This window comes from Vanellus vanellus (assembly GCF_965231255.1).
Source record: "Vanellus vanellus genome assembly, chromosome: Z".
NCBI lineage: Eukaryota > Metazoa > Chordata > Aves > Charadriiformes > Charadriidae > Vanellus > Vanellus vanellus.
The window spans coordinates 88,044,428-88,063,487 of record NC_138908.1 but is presented as its reverse complement, the minus strand read 5'-3'; the positions used below and the strand labels follow the sequence as shown (position 1 = coordinate 88,063,487).

Genomic DNA, 19,060 nt, shown 5'->3' with positions numbered 1-19,060 from the left:
GAGGCTTACTTAGGATAAAACAGTATCCAGTGCTTTACGTTCGATTCCTATATATTGCTTTCAGGTCTGGAGTATTATTACAACATGGTTTTATCTCAGATCTTTATGAAAATGTTGCCCCTATTTATTATTCTAACTCTTTAATATTAGATAATGCTTTTTGTTGTTGATGTCGTTCCCTGATGCCTGTCTTCATCCCCTGCCCATCTTTTGACTATTATATATTCCGAGAATAAGAAGGGCAAAACATGGGGAGTGGGTTTTCTTAGAGTTTCTGTTTCTCTCCAAAATAAATTTGCCTATTTGCAGAGTGATACAGGTGTTCAGGCTTAGATGATCATAATTATTTCCTCTAGACTGAGATTCCGTGCACATATGAAAAGGAAAAGGAGACTAAAGATGTTTACGAAGTCAGATGCATCTTCGCTCTAAATGAAGGATTGTCTCCCATCACCGTTCTTCCGCTCGCAGCCTTTGAGCGGAGGTGCCCGGCTGCTCCGGGCTCGTGGAACGCGGCCGCTCGTGCCGCCTCTGCGAGACAAACGCGGTGGCCCACGACAGTGCGCAGTCTTTTAAGGTTTCTTCAACTCGTTAAATGTAATTTCTTCAGACGGCGTTGAAATAAACACTTGTTTTGTTTAAATACCTAATTTAATTATGAAAGTTTATTATTCTGGTCTCAATTAGTGCATGTAGTTGATATTAAGCTCCATAACGTTCCTCGTCCGCGGAACGCAGTGTTATTTATCGGTTGCTCAATCGCAGTGATTGGCAATACCTGCGTATCCTCTGATTAACTTCAGGGTGCTGAAAACCTGTTGCAAAGGGTGCAACGAGCTTGTTCCGACTGGATTAGACCCAATCGATCCTGTAATGCTGCTGTGTCATCCAGGCAAATAGCCAACTGTTAGCTTCAAACCTTTCTTTTATGGAACGGCGTGATAATCTTTAGAATCTAATTGATTTTGGTGGGACTAGTCAAGGACTAAGGGACCATTTAATATAAATCTGGTAGAATTCGTTCTTCAGTATTCTCTCTTCGCATTCTTATTCTTATGGTTTCAAGTATTGTTTTGCCACAGCTATTTTGTTTTAAAAGCACGCAAACGGAGAGATCGCATACTGCCCTGTAATAGATGCTGTTATTTGGTAGATTACAGAAATAGATTGAGCAAATTGCCTCGGTCTTTTGGTAGGGGTCCAATATTTCATGAACCGAGATCAGCGACGAAAAGACTGGTCTGGTATTTGCGTGGAGTAACCAAATACGTGCTGAGGGGAGCGCGGAGCCCGGGGTGGGCAGCGCCGGGGTCCCTCCCTTCCCCGATCTTGAAGCCGTTGGCCCCACGGGGGGCACTGGGCAAACTGGCCAAGAGTACATACCCTTCAGCAGGCGGCAGAGCCCTTCCCGTCCCTATAGATCGGTGCGGGCACGGGCACGTACGCGTAGCGTGTGTGTAAGGAAGCAGTTGGGCGTTTGGGATTAGCTTTGCCTGTTTCAGCCTGAGCTGTAGAGCAGCAAGGTGAGTCAGGGGCCAAGTACCACTTTCGCTCTGGATTTCCTTGCTTTTAGGGTGGTCGAGTCAGCTCTGTCGCTTTGTTTTACTATAGGTTTTAGGATTTAATTTCCTTTGCGTTTTGATGGTACTGCTTAAAAAAAAAAAAAAAATCTCCCTTTGTAATGGTACTTGCTCTGGCATCATAACGGCTCTTTAAGAACCATTACTGTTTACTGCGCATCAATGTAAGTGCAAAAGTCCTCTTTTGTGTCAAAAAGATCTCTTTCCCCTAGCGACGTGTTACGTTTTGGGGTGTGACGCCATCCGAATCATCGGGATTAATACCTTCCCTTAGCTTTGTATCTGGTTTGTGGCGCTTCCCTGGCTCAGGTGCTGTGCCACTTGTACTATTTTGTGAACGTTATTGCCCAAACTTTGCTTAAAATCTATCAGGTTTCTTTCTTATTGTCTGTACTTCACATATAGCACAAAGCAGAAATAGCTCATTAACATGATACTTCCATTACCATCGGATGAGATTCTTTGTGATGTAAAACACGCTGTTCAAACCCCCCCTGCGCTAAATAGGGTATTTTGACTGTAAATGCTATAGCGGTACGCGCGCTGCCCTTGGAGCAGTATGTCTATAGAGCCCAGGGCAAGCCCGAGCGAGTAACTCAGCCGAGCTCAGCAACTCTCTCTGCCGCTTACACCTTGGAAGAGGAGCAACCGCGGCCCCTGCTCCGACCCGCCCGTCCCCGGGCTCGGCGGGGACCATGCCCCCGCGCCGCCCCTTTCCCCGCAGCCCCAGCCCACGGGCGCCTTGTTCCCCCGCCACGCCGGCCCCCACCAGCCGAGGGGACGCCCCGCCGCCGGGGGAAGCTGGCTGTCACACAAAGGGGGACCAGCCTCAAGCCAGCTGTTCGCCCGGGTGCCGGGGACGGCGTTCCGATTTCCATCCTTCGATTAAAAGCCCCCAAAATTTCATTTAGTACACCAAAAGCGTTTTCCTTTTTATTTTTCTCCCCTCCCCCCCCTCTTTTTTTTTTTTTTTTAATTTTTTTTTTTTCTTTTAAAGAACAGAGTATTGAAAAGTTCGGAAAAAATACAGCAGCTACCTGCTGGCTGCTCTGATGAAAACAGGGGCAGGCTGTTTTGTCTGTCGAGGGCAAAAGATAGCGTGCCCCACGGAGGGCACAAGGTCCATACGTTTCTCAGAGAGTGAGGTGCTTATAGCTATAGGGTATACAGCGCACAATGGCTCATTTATTTCACTGAGGGTTTTCCTCGGTTAATTTATAATTCAATACAAATTTTGGCTGGATTTCTCTGCTGGAATGAGTCAGGTTTTTAAATCTCTGAGGCAAAAAAAAAAAAAAAAAAAAAAAAAAAGCGTGCTGATAAATGTGGCAGTGGCTGTCAGAAGTGGCCGTGCAGAGCTGGTCCTGGCGGCGAGCCGGGCCGGTGCTCGGAGACCTTCGCTCCCGCTAGCGAGCGCCCGGATGAGTCCTGCTCGCCCTCCCGGGAGCGCTCCTGTCCTCCCTTCCTCCTGCGCCCAAACCTAAACAAGCATCAGAAAACGTTGGATGCCACAACTGTAGATGAAGGCAGAAGGAAACTCTTTCGTGATCCTCCTAACGAAGCAGATAAAGCCTGCTGCGGCTGAGGACGCCTATGTGTTCATTATACGCGGACAAATGGGGAACTATAAAGTTCAGCCCGTTCTTCGCTTGCTCAGAACTTTTTCCCAAATACACTGCAGCTCCGTGTTCCTCGTGCCCCGTGTGACTTGCACGCTGAATTCTCCTTTCCTTTGTCATTCTCTGTAGGGGAATCGATCAGGCTCCCTTCGGGGGACGCATTTGAGACATCGGACATCAGAGGGGACAATCATTAATTTTCTAAAACACTAGAGATGCGGTAATAAAATAAGAAATAGGTTTAAGCAAAATCGCAGACCTGACCAGACCGAAATTCGCAGCCATTAAAATTCCAATCCCTAACACAATTACTTTGCTTATTTTCCCCCCAGACAGGTTTCCCTTCTTCAGTCTAACCAAGAACTAAACCCCATATGTAGGGCGGTGGAAACCTGAATTAGAATATTCCGGTCGAACTCATCTCTCAAAAAAAATATGTCAAACACGAAATCAATGTAAACACTGAATTGAAGTCGTTTATAGAAATAGCTTCACTTCCTTTTCTCCGCAGATGGAAAGAGTTGCCTCATGCCTCTCGTTCTGCTTCCCAGAAAAAAGCCAAGGTGCCCTATCTCCCGGGGCCGGGAGAGGGGAGCGGGGAATCAGATGACTTGCATTTGGGCTTTGGAAGTTGCTTAAATTTTCTACTTAATTTGATTAATTTTTCAAAGTGCACCATGGCAAGGCAAGTGGCTTCTATATTGATTGATTGGCAATCCTGTGCTGCTTTTATTTTCTGCAGTTAAACAAAAATGCAAACAAAATATTTATGAAGCAATCATTTTAGTTTAGCGAAGATAAGCAGTGTTGTTTTTCTAGAGGTATTTAGAGAGCAGAGACTTGAGATTCAGTGTTTGTCAGAAAACAGGAGCTGCCTGTAGTTCTTTCTTTGTCTCTCCTTTGATTGGCATGCATTGTGTCAATTAATTGAAAAAATATATATATATTTACACACAGGCTAAGTTATTGCCTCCGATAATAACGGAGATGCTTTTTCTGCCTTACCTAAAGAGCAAGTGCATACTCGAAAGTTATTCACCAGCCTTTGTAGGTCAACTTCTTCCATGGAGCTTTGTTTCAATTGTCAGATCGTAAAGCCACGGAAGGGTATAGATCGTGTTGCGTGTTCGCAGGGCTGGTAACAAATGGCACATTTTAGCATTTGGTCCTCTAGGTAGAAAAAATTAATCAGATGTCTGACAAGATTTGTTATTCGTCTCTATTTCAGGCTCCTCTTTTTGTTTTTTTCTTTTTTTTTTTTCCTGGCTTACAACAAATATTACTAACGGGTACTTTTAGGTTTTAAAATATGGACAACAGTACTCCATGCAGTAAAAGACTTGAACGATTAATGCTACCCTTATGCCTCTTTTGAGTAGTTTTAGCCATGGGGCTTGGCACTGCCACCATTGTCTTTGTGCCAAAAAATATCCGCAGCGGCTGCCGCATTCTAGTACTAGAGGGTTGTCTCGAAAATTCCGCAGTGAATGCGTCGGGTGTCTACATCGCTGTAGACGCTCTCTCTTTTTTAAAACATTTTTTTTTTTTTTTTTTTTTAAAAGAGAGAGAATCTTTAGCTCTTGCAAACCTTGGAAAACGCACAGTACAGGCTGGGGTGTTCAAGGGACTGAAAACGATGCATAATGTACAGTAAACGTGGAAATTCAGGAGAAGCTTTTGTATTTGTGAGCACAAATAGTTGCTTAAAGAGCCTACTCTTGCATATTATCAGCACTCTTGCAAATTTTATTATCTGAAACAAATGTGCCAGTGAATTTTAAGCAGAAAATCAACATCAAGACTGTAGCTAATTTTAAATGGACAGTTTATACAAAAGATATCCCCCCCCCCCAAATGAAGTGTCGTTACAAAAAGTATGATAATTTCATAATTACAGTTGATAGCGAAAACCTACGTATGTATATCTTTTTCCCGGTTTCTTGACTTTTTCATAAATTTCGGTTATTTGTTCTTAACGGAGGAGGCGGATTTCTAGCTGTATGGGGGAACAACAACAACAAATGTAATAAAGTTAAAGGCTTACACTAGCGGAATGAAATGTGTTCACTCATGAGCTCCAAAGCTATCTGTTCGGTGGTAAAAGTGGATGCTATAGATGAAATCTTTACAAGGAGCATAATCCTAAAAAAAAAAAAAAAAGAAAAAAAGTCAATCTCCTGCTGGCTGCTGTGCCGCTTTGGTACCTCACAGACTTCGACAGAGTCCTGGACGAGTGCCCATTGATGTCATGGAAACACTCAAATTACTGAGAATGATTCATGTCTATGCTGTTCTCTTATCCTCCCCCACACAAATAGAAGTAGATTTTAACCCTGACAACTTGTAATTTGCAGTGGGTTTATTTTTGTATCTGGATAAATATTTTTTAACAACTGAAATTAAGATGAGGCTGCCTGTGTCTGATACCATAGAAAAGAAGATTACTGGTACCCAGGCAGCCGCGAGAAGCGTGTTCAAAGTACCTCGTCTCGCTGCTTGTACTTGGTTCCCCTCGACCCTATTTTTCTGGTTGGGATTTTTTTTGCCCCCTCCCCCCCCCCCCCCCTTCCCCGTCCTCACCGCTCGTTATTTGCATCGACTTTCTGGCCCTCTTGGGGTGATGGGAAGTAGCACACGTAACTCCAGGCGTGCCAGCAAGACATTTTGTTTGCAGATCTCGGCATCGGACTCGGGGATTCGCGATTAAAATTTCATTGTCATTTCAATCTTGAATTATTTCTGCAAAGGCTTCCAGTACTCCGAACCTGAGGGGGGCTATGGAGTGGGCGATCCATCATTTTTGTATAACCAGATACAAGTGCTTTCCAAAGTTATTACGTGTGCAAATGTCCTATGAATTGCAAATACATTTTGGAGGTTCCCGTGTATAAGTAACTACTTCACGTGGAAAAGAACCAAACAAACAAGCAATCGAGAAACAAAAGCAAGCTCTAGAGTCTTAAATTATGGTGAGGAGAAGGATGATTTTTTTTTTTTTTTTATTGCAAACCACTCGCAATAGTCAAACTTTATCAATAATACCTCTAAAGGGCAGGCGACCCTAGTAGCCCTGTATTAAAGGAAAGGCTTGTGGAGTCAGAATGTGGCCGCGCTATTTTGGGAATGGTTAAAATTAACTCCATCGCCCTTTGTCTAACGATCTGCCTCACCATGGGTCCTTTCTGAAATTTGGATGGCGTTGGGAAAACGGAGCACGGCGGAGCCGCGCGTCGGCCAGGCGGTAGCGGTGCCAGCGTAGGGACCCCCACCCCTGCCTGCCTCGCTCGGGGCCCTGCCTATCCTCGTTAGTAGAGTCTGATATTTCCAAATGTGGTTAAAGGACGTTTTTGAACGGCTTCGGTAGGCGTACCGGCACGGTGGCTTTATTTTTGGTGTAGGGCTGCGGCCGCATCTCTCGTGCGGGGGGTACGCAGCCGCCTGGACGTGGCTTGTAGGTGCAGAGGTGTCCCCGGCACTGCCGGGAGCCGCACGCGGAGAGAAACGGAGCATCTGGTCCCTGGTAACTGGTACTGTGTGTTGTGGGTTTTATGCCCCAGCCTATAATAAAAACTTTAATTTTATGAGTGATTTTTACTGTGTTCTTGGATGTTTTGTTAGATAATACCTCCCCCCTCCCGTGATTATCCTCACCATAAGGGTGGTCTTTTAGTGTCAATATGTTTTGTATCAGCCCTCTTGACTGCTCTTTGTCTCCGGAGCACGTGGTGCGGTGCTGCTCAGCCATGACTTAATGCTTTGCAGAAACCACCTCTTCCCTTCTTGATTTCGCTCGAGTCTGGCCATTCAAACCTGAAAGAACCTTTATTTTCCTTTGTAAATACGGCATAACCGTAACCGGTGCTGCAGGGCAGGCTGCTGGATCTGAGTGTTAAAGGCTTCCTGGGGAAAAAATAATAAAAAAAAAAAAAAAAAAAAAGGGTCCTTAGGGCTGGCAGAGAGTCTCGGCAGACACTGGGCCCCCGTTCAAGTCCCGGCGCCGCTGGGGCAGCCCCGGCGTAGGTAGCGAATGGCGTGTTCCCTATCGGTGTCTCGTTCCCAGGTGTGAATGCCACCGTCACCTTGATCACGGGGGAGTTTGCTCCTGGGAAAGGGAGCGGGGAGCCGCATCCCCAGCAGCTCCGGGGCCAAGCCGGCTGTTTGGGGAGCCGGTGAGGGGCTCGCCGTGTCCCCAGCGCGGCGCTGGGACAGGTAGGGTGGGGGCGCAGCCCCCGAGCTGGGGGCCAGGCACGGAGTAGGTCCGCTCACACCATCAGCCAGCCAGTGGAAGCCCATTAAATCCCAGTTCCAGGAAGCGTGTGGAGCAGCGCAGCTGAGATTAGGAAGTTTATTTCGCATCACCATCCTCAGCGTAAAAAAGTGTTAATGCCTTTCTATTGCCTACGTGCCTTACGCAGTCAGGAGTGCTATTTTACATATGTGAACAGCATTAGGAAAATGTGGTGACCGTCATATAAAGTGCTTGGACAAGCTATATATATCTGTTTACGTCTGTTATATATCTATTTTTTTTTTTTTTTTTTTTTGTTAACAGGTAAAACAGAAAGGGGTTCATACTCATCGTATGGAAGAGATTCGAATTTGCAGGGTTGCCACCAGGTAAGTGAAAATCTGCTCGGCCGCGGGGTTGCAATAAATACCCTGATAAATGAGGTTTGCTTCTTAAAGTTGTACGTCGTAGGGAGAGGCTCCATCCCAAACGGCGATGGCTGCAGATGCGCATTTCTCAGGAACGGGCTTAATTAGCAAATGCAGGTTTTGGAGCTCCTGCCTGAGCTTTTCTAGCCGGGCTACAGTTACGGGAGACCCTGAGCACTTGGGTTGACCTAATACCGCCCTACTCAGAGCTGCCGTGAACTATCGATTATTGTCCCTCGCAACAATGCCGCAGTGTTCAGCATGGCGGGTCCTTCCCAACGGCACAACTTCACAAATTGCAGAAGTGGAAACACACCGCAGAGCTCGTGTCAGCCCCTAGCTTTGGATGGCTACTGCAATAAATTATAGTTTTCATAGAATCTGTATGATGTTGTGTGAAAACAAGGTTGTATTGAGGGATAAAAATGTCTGTGAAAATATGATTTGTTGTCCCTTTTTGTTTCTGAATTGTTTTTGGCTGGAAGTCAAGGCCAGCAGGCTAACAGCAAAGCCGTCTCAAGGGAAGCATGCGTGAGCTAGAAAAATAAGAGTAGTTTAATTAAATAATAAAATGCCAATGTAATACAAAGGTATAGCATGTGTGTGCGTGTGCCGCTCTGCACTTTGCATTTGCATACTTTTAAGTCTCCAGAGAAAGTCTGAGTCTAAAAATACTATCAATAGCCAAAAGTCTGTGCTTTGTTTCAAGACAATTGATTTTTTTAAAAGACACTTTCTTTTTAATTTCGGTAGCAATATTAATCGTGTGTTTAAATTCGTTTTGTTCTTGAAGAGTGCTAGGCTTCCTTTCCTTTTTCTAAGTGCAGTAGCTTTGCACTTTGGAAAACTATTGAAAGAATTTAATAGCCTTCTTAATATTCAAAGCTTTATACTGTTCAAATCTGCCAGGGAAAAAAAAAAATCAAAAAACTGGCCAAAATGCATATTATTTCCCTATAGGAAAAGGAAATACTTGATCCCTTCTTTCCTTTCGTATGTCCGTGTTCTTTAATAATGTGGGGAAACAGTCTATTCTTATGTTGTTGGTTAGGGGTTTTTTAACACTTAGTGTAGAAAAATGAAACCGTTTGAGCAATTAAACAGAAATTTCTGTTTGCGGGGGGCCGGGGCCGTGCTCTCGGCCGGCTGTCACGGCGCGTCCCTTCCCTCTGCTGCCCTGTGCCCTCTGGGGCGCATCCCACCCTGCGGACAGACAGACAGACGGGCTGCCGTGGGCCGGGCTGCCTGCGGGTCTGGTTGGGCGCTGGAGGCAGGGTCGGGGCAGCCGGTGGCTGGCAGTGGCGGTTTCCCTGTGCAAGTGGCCATGGGGTCCCTTGGCCGGCCGCTTTGTCCCCGCCGCTAAGGGGGCTGGCGGGGGGAGGTGAGGTTTCTCTGTGCCGGCCAGGTGCTCTGCGCATTGGTTGTGTTTTGGGGACATTTCCCGTGAGAAGTTTCCCGCGCTGAGCTTGGCGCGGGAGAGGCGACAAGGGTGCCCTGCCTTGCCTACAGCACAGCCACGCGTTTCGTTCTACGTGGGACAAACCGGAGGGGTAGAGAGCTGCTGGCTGGTGACGTTTACAGGCCAAGCCTTGAAAGTCAACCTGGTGAGGCGCTGAACCTTCACGTACCCAATTCTTCAGCGAGCGGATAACTGACTTACTCATTTCACTTGTAATAACCAGCACAGACAAGTGCAGAAGGTCGCACGTGTAACCCTGCCCTCGCCTCGTCCCAAACTACTGCAGTAGCTCTTCATTAATTTTAGGAGCCGTTTCTAGCTAGTCCTCTGGGCTTTAAAATCCTTGGGTGCTTTTGCTTTCTCTCGGTAGGAGGTAGCAGGACGTGTTTCTGTCCCCAGTGCTTGCCCAGTGTTGGGGATGTTGTCCCCAGCGCGTAGTAGCATCTGTCCAAGGGTGAGCCCCGTCTCCTCTGCTGCTCCAGCCTCCTGGACATCCCGCGCTGCTGCTCTCTTGGGTCTGCTGCGCTCTCACGTTTCATCTTGAAAGCGTACCTTTTCCTGGCTGCATTTTGCTTGTAGTTTTTTCTTTGGTCTTACTGCGTTGGAATGATCTCATGGTACTCCAGTAAGTTAGAAATTGTTTCCGAGTTCAAAACAGCATCGCCCCTAAATAAGTGCTATGGTCTGCACACACCTTGTGTGTGGAGTCTTAATGCCCCTCGTCCGGTGGCCTCTGTGTGCACACCCGTATCTGAATTGCTGCAGGGCACAGACGTGTGTTTTCCTTAATTTGAGAGTAAAAAGTTAATCTTGGAAATGAAGAGCAGAGGTGCAGCTGTAGGCTTAAGAGGACGATTTACCGTAAACAGATCATTTTTTCTTAAGCACCCTCGGTTTTCTCTCCCAGCCAGAGTGAGGTGGCATTTTGCAGAGGCTCTCGGTGGTAGCGGGGAGTGACCCGCTTCCAAATACCCCGGCGCCAGGTGACGGGGAGCTGACTCGGTGTGGGGTACTGCAGCGTCCCCGCGGTGCCGGGAGCGCGCAGCGGCAGCTTGGATTGATCCCCCACCCGGCCCCGCTCGCCCCGTGCCACCGCCTGGCCTGGCCTCTTCTCGGCCAAGTGACAGATCAGCAAACAGCTGAAACCCCCCGCGGGGAACCGCCGGGTAATTGCCGTAACGAGGACGGTTGCCTGCAGAAACAGGCAGCGCGGTTTCCCTCTCGTCTTTTCATGCAGCACCAACCACCTGCAGTAGGAGTCCGCGCGCCGCGCCGCGCTGCGCCTGCTCGCCTGACTTCTCTTCTGGTCCACAACGCAGGAGAGGACAAACCTGAAAGTGCCAACGAGCTCCAGCCTTTCGGCGAGCTCCTTCATATCGAGTGAAAAAGAGGATAAGCCCCAGCGGGCAGTGCAAACCGGGGAGATGCTGAGCACCGCAGCGCCGCTGCCTGTCCTCTGTGCCGGGGAATACAGTCTGACACGATACCAGGAGAAAAACATTCATGCCGGTAAACAAGCCAATGGCCGTGGTTGTAGTGTGAGAGTTAACACAGTTTTCCCCTGAATGATAGCATTGAATAATCATTTCTTACACTTCGGTGGACCAGTTCTGAAGTTTCCTCAGGATTCTGTTGGTACAGGCACGATCAGCTCTCTGGATGCATCCCTGATTGTATCTACGTGGCACTGCCCTGTGGTTGGGTAGGGCCAATGAAGAACTGCCGGAGAAAACCCTCCCTACCCCCTCTCCCTTTCTCTGGTTTCATTCGTGAACCTTTGAGGAATGTTAGGAAGATACTACAATAAAAGTGCACATAGTAAAAATCTAATCCGTGGAATCGGGTCTTTCTTTCTACAGTGTGCATCCGCTTTCTTGAAGTATAATGGAAAAATGGATGAAGCGGATGACCAGTGCCCAGCCAGGAAGGAGAAAAAAATATTTCTAAAATAAGAATCTCTCGAATTCCTGAAAGGTACAGAAGGAATAATGCTTAATGCTGAGGCTGGACCATCTGTTGTCTGTTCTCCAGGCTGCAGAACTATCAGGATCCACCAAATTATTAACAAGCATGAACCTTCAGGCTTAAAAGAAAATTAAAAGCTACAAGCCTATTGCAAGATTTCTAGGATGTGCTTTCGCACGTATTGAGAAAGATTAGCTTATCTAGACAGAAGATACTGCAGAAAACTTGGTGAATTCCAAAGGAAATATGGGTGGTGATATTGCGGCTCGTTGAGAATCCCCTGAAGCCGTGGGTTATCCGGGGGACTGGAGTAGCGGCAGGAGCTGTGTGAGCTCCTTTTTTCCTAAACCCAGGAGGAACGTGCAGATTTTGTTGATTTCTGAAAGGTAAATTGCTACCTCCAGATGTGATGCATTGCTCTCTGTAGATGAGTTCCTGGAACAATTAAGGAAAACTAAATACCTAACGATATTGAACTTGCTACCTATTAATCTTCTGGTAGGAAAAAACCCAACAACCTCTCTTCACACAAATAGCAGCAGTGATCTGAGGTTTCATCCCCACGCTGTGTTCACACCAATGAGAGAAGAGGTCAGATACACAGCAACCCATTTGCTTCGAGATGATTTTATTTCCGAGCCTAGGGCCCAATTGGGCTCTCGCTGAAAACCATCGCAAATACAACACTGATTACAGTGGGAATGGAAGAAAGCTTATCTTGGGAACTATTTAATTCCATTAGAGAGAAGTCATCTAAGAAACATGTACCGAAGTTGTTGTCAAGACACTTTTGAAACACTGGCTTCATTGAAGTTAATGACAAAAATCTCATTTCATTCAGTGAAGTCAGGATTCTGCATGTTGTCTTAATTCTGTGCTACTTACCATTTCCCCAAAGATCAATTTTTTTTTTTATATTGTGCTGGTTTGGGGGGGATTAGCAAAGCAGTAGTATTAAAAAAAAAAAAAAAAAGCATTACCTACTTGATTTCTCTAACTTTGTTCTGGTTTCCTGTGTTAGTCGGTCTTATCGGTTGGGCACTCAGATGTGAGTGAGGGTCTGCCTGAGAGCAATGCATCTGCTTCTTTATTCAAAGAGCTTCGTGTACATCAGCACTGTACCGAGGTGAAGGCAGGAGCGATTTGGTAGGTAGACCTGGTAGCCATCGGCCACTCGCAGAGCGGGGGCTGGTGCGAGGGTGGGAGCGGGGACACGTTCCGGAGGCAATGGGAGCAGGAGGCTGGGCTCGTGGAAACCCCCCGCTTCGGTTTCCCGGGGACAGCTGAAAACGAGGGGCTGCGTTAGGTCCACAGTGTGTCTAAAACACCAATATCCCTCAGGGCAAGAGGATCTGGGCACGCAAAATCCTATTGTTAAGTTAGTGGTAGCGTGTGCTGCTTACAGTGGTGTGGCTCCACCGGTCGGTTAATAGTCGATGAGACCGACTTTGAGTAAGGCAGAGCGATTGCGCTTTTCTGAGCAATCGTTAATTCAAAAAAGCAACAAATAGAGCGAACTGTAAAATGAGCTTGATGGCCAGAAAACGTACACCATAGATTTCCAAGGCAACACGCGAGATTGTATGTGGGAATAAATTAGGCAGTCCTTTGAAAATTTGGATTAGGCCTTTTTGGCAAATGCATAGTAACAGATACTTAGCTTTTAAGGTGCTTTAACTTAAAGCAAAATCCCCAAATCCTAAGATGACTTGTTTTTACTACTAAGTCTTTTAGAAATTGAGTCTAAATGTTGGGTTTGGATGTACTGATTTACTCGATGTTCAAGAAATACTGTGGGAGGCCAGTTGGAACCATCCCACTGTTCAAACACCTCTGGAATGAGGTGTTAAGGCAGAAGCTAGCGGAGTTGGACAACCTCAGCCAGCTTCTCCCCCCCCCTCCTTTTTTTTTTTTTAATAAAACACAACTGATACCAAGATATAATAAACGTTATCCAGATTGAGATCTATCCGCTAGCCTTCAGCTTGGTTCAAGATACCATGGTAGAGAGAAGGGCCAGCCCCGAATGACACAGGCGTGACGCTTCACGGTGGGTTTATTGCAGCTTCGGTTCAGACAAGCAGCGTTAGAGACTGCAACAAAATGGCTCCTTCGTGCATTTACAATGCTGTAGGCGTCCGAGGGCTTTCCAGGGTTTCCTGAGGGACCGTATCGGTAGCAATTTATCGAAGGAATCCGGATCAGAAAGGAGTAGGCTCCGAGATCCTGAGAAGTCAGAGGGATGCACCGGGCAGGACAGCGTTTCTGCAGAGAGCACCTCTGCGCCGTAACGCGACGTCTATCGTTTATCTTGCCTCTTCTCCGTCTCCCTTTCAATACTTCTTCCCAACTCCTCTCTTCCTCCTTGCTTACCTCTGCTCCCTTCTCTCACTCACTCCAGCCCACCCCGTCCCTCTGGAAGCGGCGCTGGGGCTTTCCACGAGGCTCGTGATGCAGGGCACGGCAGGCTGCCGTGGCCACGGAGAATGCCGGTTCTGCCTTCCAGAGACGCCATCACGCAGACCCAGCCGGAGTTCAGCCTTCTTGTAGCTGCTAATGTTTTCCTGTATCCTCTCCCATCGGATCAGCCTCCAAATATTTGTTGGATGTTGCAGCCTCTTTACAGGCACGACCCGCTCGTCCCTGCCGGCCCTCCTCCTGCGCGGTGGGGGCTCCTCTCGCCTTTACCTCCCCTCTTTTCTTACTCCCCTGTCCCTCTGTGATGGGTGAGAGGCGCCTTTGGCACGCGCCGGGGCTTGTGGCCCCCTCTCCGTTCAGCTGGGAAAGCCAAGGTGCCTTCTCTGAAGGTTTTCTTATTATACGTGTGGTGTTTTAGCCGCTCTGTGTCATAGAGGGGAAATGTCATTGGGTTTTTCTCCTTGAACGGACGGCCGCGCGGCTGACGCGCTCCCCGCTCCCCTCCTGTCCCATCCCGTTCCGTCCCCCACCTCCAATAGCACTCTGAAGGCTTCCCGTGGAGGAAGGCAAGGAAAGCATTGGATTTGAATTTTGGAACGTTTGTGGCTCAGTAAGCGTAGTGGAGGGGGGGGGATAAGGCGCACCTTTTTGACAGAGATTTTGTATAGAAGTGACAGAAGTATTGCTGGAAAACTTTAAACTGAGTGTAATGGAAATGAAAGACTGGGGCGGGTTCGGCAGCAAGTGCGTGGGGATGAACTCGGCCCGGCTGCCCGTGGCCGCCCCTCTGTGCGTCCGGGAAGGCTGGAAATCCCTGCAGAACACTGCTCTTCTCACGCTGAGAAGGGAACGGACAGAAATAGCTATTGCCCATTTTCTTTTTTCTTCCGGAAGTGCCAGGGCTTCCTTTTTCTGCTGGGAATTATTGAATTGTTGCAACATCCCTAGTTATACGAAGAGGAGTCCGGCAAAGACAGAAGGGGGGGGGGAAATAAAAAGCAGGAGGGATTATCTTTTTATCTGATGCGTACTTTTAAAAGGTCCTTCTTCAGCGCTTCATTCAGCGCGAGATCGAGACTAATGCATATTCTGAAATCAGGCTTCTCATTTAAGCCGCTAAAGAATAACTGTTGCAAAAATAACTCCGGTAGCGTCGCAGAGGGGCTTCCCGCGTCTCGGGGACCTCACCAACGGACACACCAGTGCTGCCCCGTGCATTTAAATGCTCTTGGCTGTCTTGAATTTGATCAACAGCACGTTCTTCAAGAGCTTGCGGAGCACTTTGGGGCTTTGCTTTCTTTTTCCCCTTTTCTTATGGGCAGCCCGCCTTTTCGTAGTAAACAACAACAGAGCCGGTGTCGCGACTGCAGGCAGGGAGGGTGCGACCCGAGTGGGGGGTGTGCGTGTGCGCGCGTGGCGCTGCTGCGCTCCGAACCGCTTCTCATTTGTACTTTGTTCATGAACGTCAGGGCAAAGAATCTTTCCGTTTTATTGGTATTGTATACAATAAGTTATTAAATTTCATCTCTGTAATACACCTGCAGTAAAATAACAAAACATTACTGCGCTTAAGGAACATGTGTGTGTGTTGCAATGTTCCGCCCCTCCCTTCCAAACAGCTGCTTACGGATTTCAAGATCCATTGTATGTATTCCCCAGAGCCCACCTCTAATAATCGAGACACATCTGCCATTGCGGTATTATAGGCATATGTAGTTTTATTGAAAACTATACCTGTATATAAAAAAATTAAATAACTCCTACCTCAATTAAATTGGCAAGCTACCTTTTCTGAAGATCATATTGCAGACCTCTGGAGACACGGCGAGTTCATTTTATTCTTCTGTTACAAATTACCTAGTATTTTTTTGCTTAGTCAAATAACTAGGTTTCCTCACATTTTGATGGCAAGATTCCTTTACCTCTAATAATTTCTGCCTCCCTATAAAAAACACAATAAAAGGTACCTCCTGTACCGAGGAATTTCGGTTCCTACGAAGTCTATTGCTAATCCAGTTTTTGTGATTAGATGTGTAGTGTCGATGCCCTTAACAAAAGCTCCAGCGCTTTGTTTATTTGCCTTTAAGTATTTGACCACTCTGATTTCTTGGCTGGGCGATGTGTACTTACCAGCCGCGGCTGCGTGTTCCGCAGGAGACACGGTACAAAATGGAATTACGCTGTATTGTGCCTATAGCCTTGGGCTAAAGTAAAGGCAAAGAGAAGGAGCTCCTTGCCCCTGGAGCCCCAAATCCCTCCTCAGCCGTTACAGCCGTACTGACCTCTTGTGTGGGCATGACCTTGCACCTGGGGTAAGGAGATGGAGCGGGTCAGCTCTGAATCGGGCTTGCCCTGACTTCATCAGTACCCGTTCCTGCCCCAGGGGCAAGCGGTCAATGGGAATGGATAGAATTCCGGCTAGCGTGAGGCGGGTGGGAGACATCCCCTTGAGTTCAGCGGGGCTGGGAAGCAGAACTTCGCCTGGTGACTTCTGCGCTAATCTATAGTTGGAGAAGGTTCACCGCTGTCGTTGCTTCTTCTCGAGCATCCCGCTTTGGGAGGTGGAATCATTGCTCCTGCTCCAGAAATTAGTTGCAGCGCCCATAAACTATCCTCCTGTGATCATGGGCACATTGCGGACTAATGTTTTTGATGTTACAGCACTAAAATAATGACATAAGAGATAAAATTTCCATGTTAATCAAATGTATTAAAGGAACAGACTTAAGTTCAGATGTCTGAATGGCTCATTTAGCAGAATTCCTCATGCATCCAGAAAGACACGGTTTCATTGTCCATATCATAATTGAAGAAATGCTAAAACCCAACGCTGCAATTTAGTGGTAAAAGGAGTGCTTTTCTCTTAGCCCTTTGGATCAAATGTTAAGCTGAGGGCTATTTTGTTGGAAGTGAGCATTCCAAGGGCACCTTTCTGGAGCTTATAACCTGGCAACAGAATAACACTGCGATTTGTAATGTGCAATAATAGGTTTATGTTGTGGTTGAGTGCTAATAGGAGCTCGGTTTGCCTTCGCAGTCGCTGCACTCTGACTTTCGGTGCCATCATGAAAGCGATAAAAGGGGAGTGATGCTTGCCCACGGTTGTACCGTGGCAGCTTGCGGGCTCGCCGTGCTGCACGTTACTGGATCGGGTCTGGTCAGTGTTTGATGGAACACCTCCAGCAAAAAAGGCTGTGCTTGGACTAATTCTGGCAATTTTCAGGACTCAGAATTGACTATTGAGTGCCGTGGCGTACAAGGGTGATAGCTGGGGATGCTCTCCTTGGCATATAAGGTATGGTTTGGCAGGTTTTGCTAATATAAGTGCATAAACCCTAAAAAGCAAAAAATTGGTCCGGTGGAATAATAGCCGAAACCATTTTCATTGCATACTTGGTGCAAACAGTGGCTTTTATCAACCCTACATTGCTTGCTCCAAAGATGACGTGTTCATGTCTCGGTGGTGAACTACCTGTTCCTTTCCCTGGCTGCGTTAATAAACCACGTTCTTTCTGAATCACTCGCCTAACGAGCCTCTAGGCCCATTAGATAATCCAGCTCGGCCCAGCTGAGGCAGTGACAGTTCAAGCAAGTTCTGAAGAAAAATATCACTTTTTGGACTATCAGAAATTCTTATCAGTATGATGACTATGAGGATAAGGATAGAGTTTCACTAAAGGCACTATAGCTTTAGAGCTTTACTCACAGAATCATTGAGGTTGACATCTCTAGAGGTCACCTCGTCCAACTCCTGCTCAAGCAGGAGCAGCTGAAACCCAGGACCGTGTCCAGACGGGTTTGAATATCTCCAAAGATGGAGACTCCGCAACCTCTCCGGGCAACCTCTTCCAGTGTTTGACCACCCTCCCAGTAAAAAAGTGTTTTATTGTGTTTAAGTGGAATTCCCATATTGCAGGCTGTGCCTGTAGCCTCAGTTATCGAGTGCTTTGGGTCACTGACTTCCAGAGGGTTTGGTAAATCTCCAGCTTTCACTGGCAATTTTATGCAAAATGGGGAGAGGGTGAGGAGCTCACGTGCACGTGGTGTGTGAGCACACGTACACAACACGCATACGCAGCACGTACTCATCTGTTTAGGTATTACAAAGGATTGTGGTAGACATAAGATAGCTCTAAGAAATGGTTTTTTGGGGGAAATTTCAGCGTAGACCTCATTCCTGACACCTCTCAGACAAAATAGTCTTCTTGTCTCCTGGGAGCAGTTGTCTTTTGAGAGTCGTCTTCTGTTCCTCCCCTCTGTTTCTCCCACCGTTTCAGTGGTAGAGTTACCCTTTCACAGGAGGCATCGGCCTTCCGTAGCTTCTCTCCCGCTCTGGCTCCTCTCGGACACACCTGGTTGGTTTGCTGAGGTTGGGTTGGGCTGTCGGTGGTGGGGTGCTTTTCAGTGTGGTCCTGAGCAGAGCTTGTCTCATGCCTGTCCAGGCCATGGCTGCGCCCTCAGCGTCGCCCGGTGCGCACAGAAATAAAGAGGTGATTTTAGATATCATTTTCTCCAGGTGAGCATCGCGTTTCTGAACGCGAGGATCTCCCACGGTTGCCCCAAACCCGCACGGCCACTTTTGCCGCGTTCGCTATCCGCTGTCGCATTGCTCATTTCCAACGGACCATTTCCAATAGCCTTTTTACTGCCCAGAAGTTCCTCCGTTCTCCCACCACCCCCTTCTGCCATGTGGTTACCTGCTGCTTTGCAGGGGAATGAATAGCATCTTTAATCACACTTAATTACCATGCGGCTGCAGACAGGAACTTCACATACAGAACAGCTCAAGATGGAGAAACGCCATCCTTTACAAGCACAGAGAGATACAGAACGCTGATTATTAAAATAATCACTATTTTCAAGACACACGCTGCACATAAGGTTTAGTCAGGATCTATACTTTCGAAGAGAGCTATTAATTTGTTTCTGCAAGTCGTAAAATTTCTCTCATTTTGCAAAGTCCTTTACGGTATCTCTAGCTGCAGTTGAAGCAATCTGCAAGTTGTCCCCATCTCTCTGAGTTTCAAAATCCCGTGCGTCTCTTTTGTTAACACTTTGCACGGACTAATAAGTCTATTTTAGGTTATTCAGCTACAGGAGTAAGGAGCTCGGTACATGGATAGACTGAGAACTCGGTGGTTTAACAAGCGAGTGCCGTACGTTTAGGCAGCAGCTCATTCCTGCTGCATCGCCTGTGGAATTTCTTCACCTGTTTGCTGCATACTCCCTGGGAAGGGCCAGATAAACACAAGCCCACGATCTGTATATTTTTAAGAGCTTTCGCATTCCAGTAAACCCTCGCCACCTGATTTTTCACAGGAAGCTCTTTAGCTTCGTTCTTGTTAATAGCTGGAGAAAACCAG

The 19,060-nt window shown here is 47.2% G+C and overlaps 1 protein-coding gene across 10 annotated transcripts in view; it reads left to right on the top strand.

Annotated features, from left to right (window-relative positions):
* TCF4 (transcription factor 4) overlaps positions 1-19,060 on the top strand; it is a 239,753-nt gene that overhangs the window by 111,252 nt on the left and 109,441 nt on the right. For all 10 annotated transcript variants that reach the window (XM_082497060.1, XM_082497054.1, XM_082497064.1 and 7 more), the window contains one exon: positions 7,752-7,816. In XM_082497060.1, the coding sequence (XP_082353186.1) occupies positions 7,752-7,816 (65 nt within the window). The remainder of the gene's footprint in view (positions 1-7,751; positions 7,817-19,060) is intronic.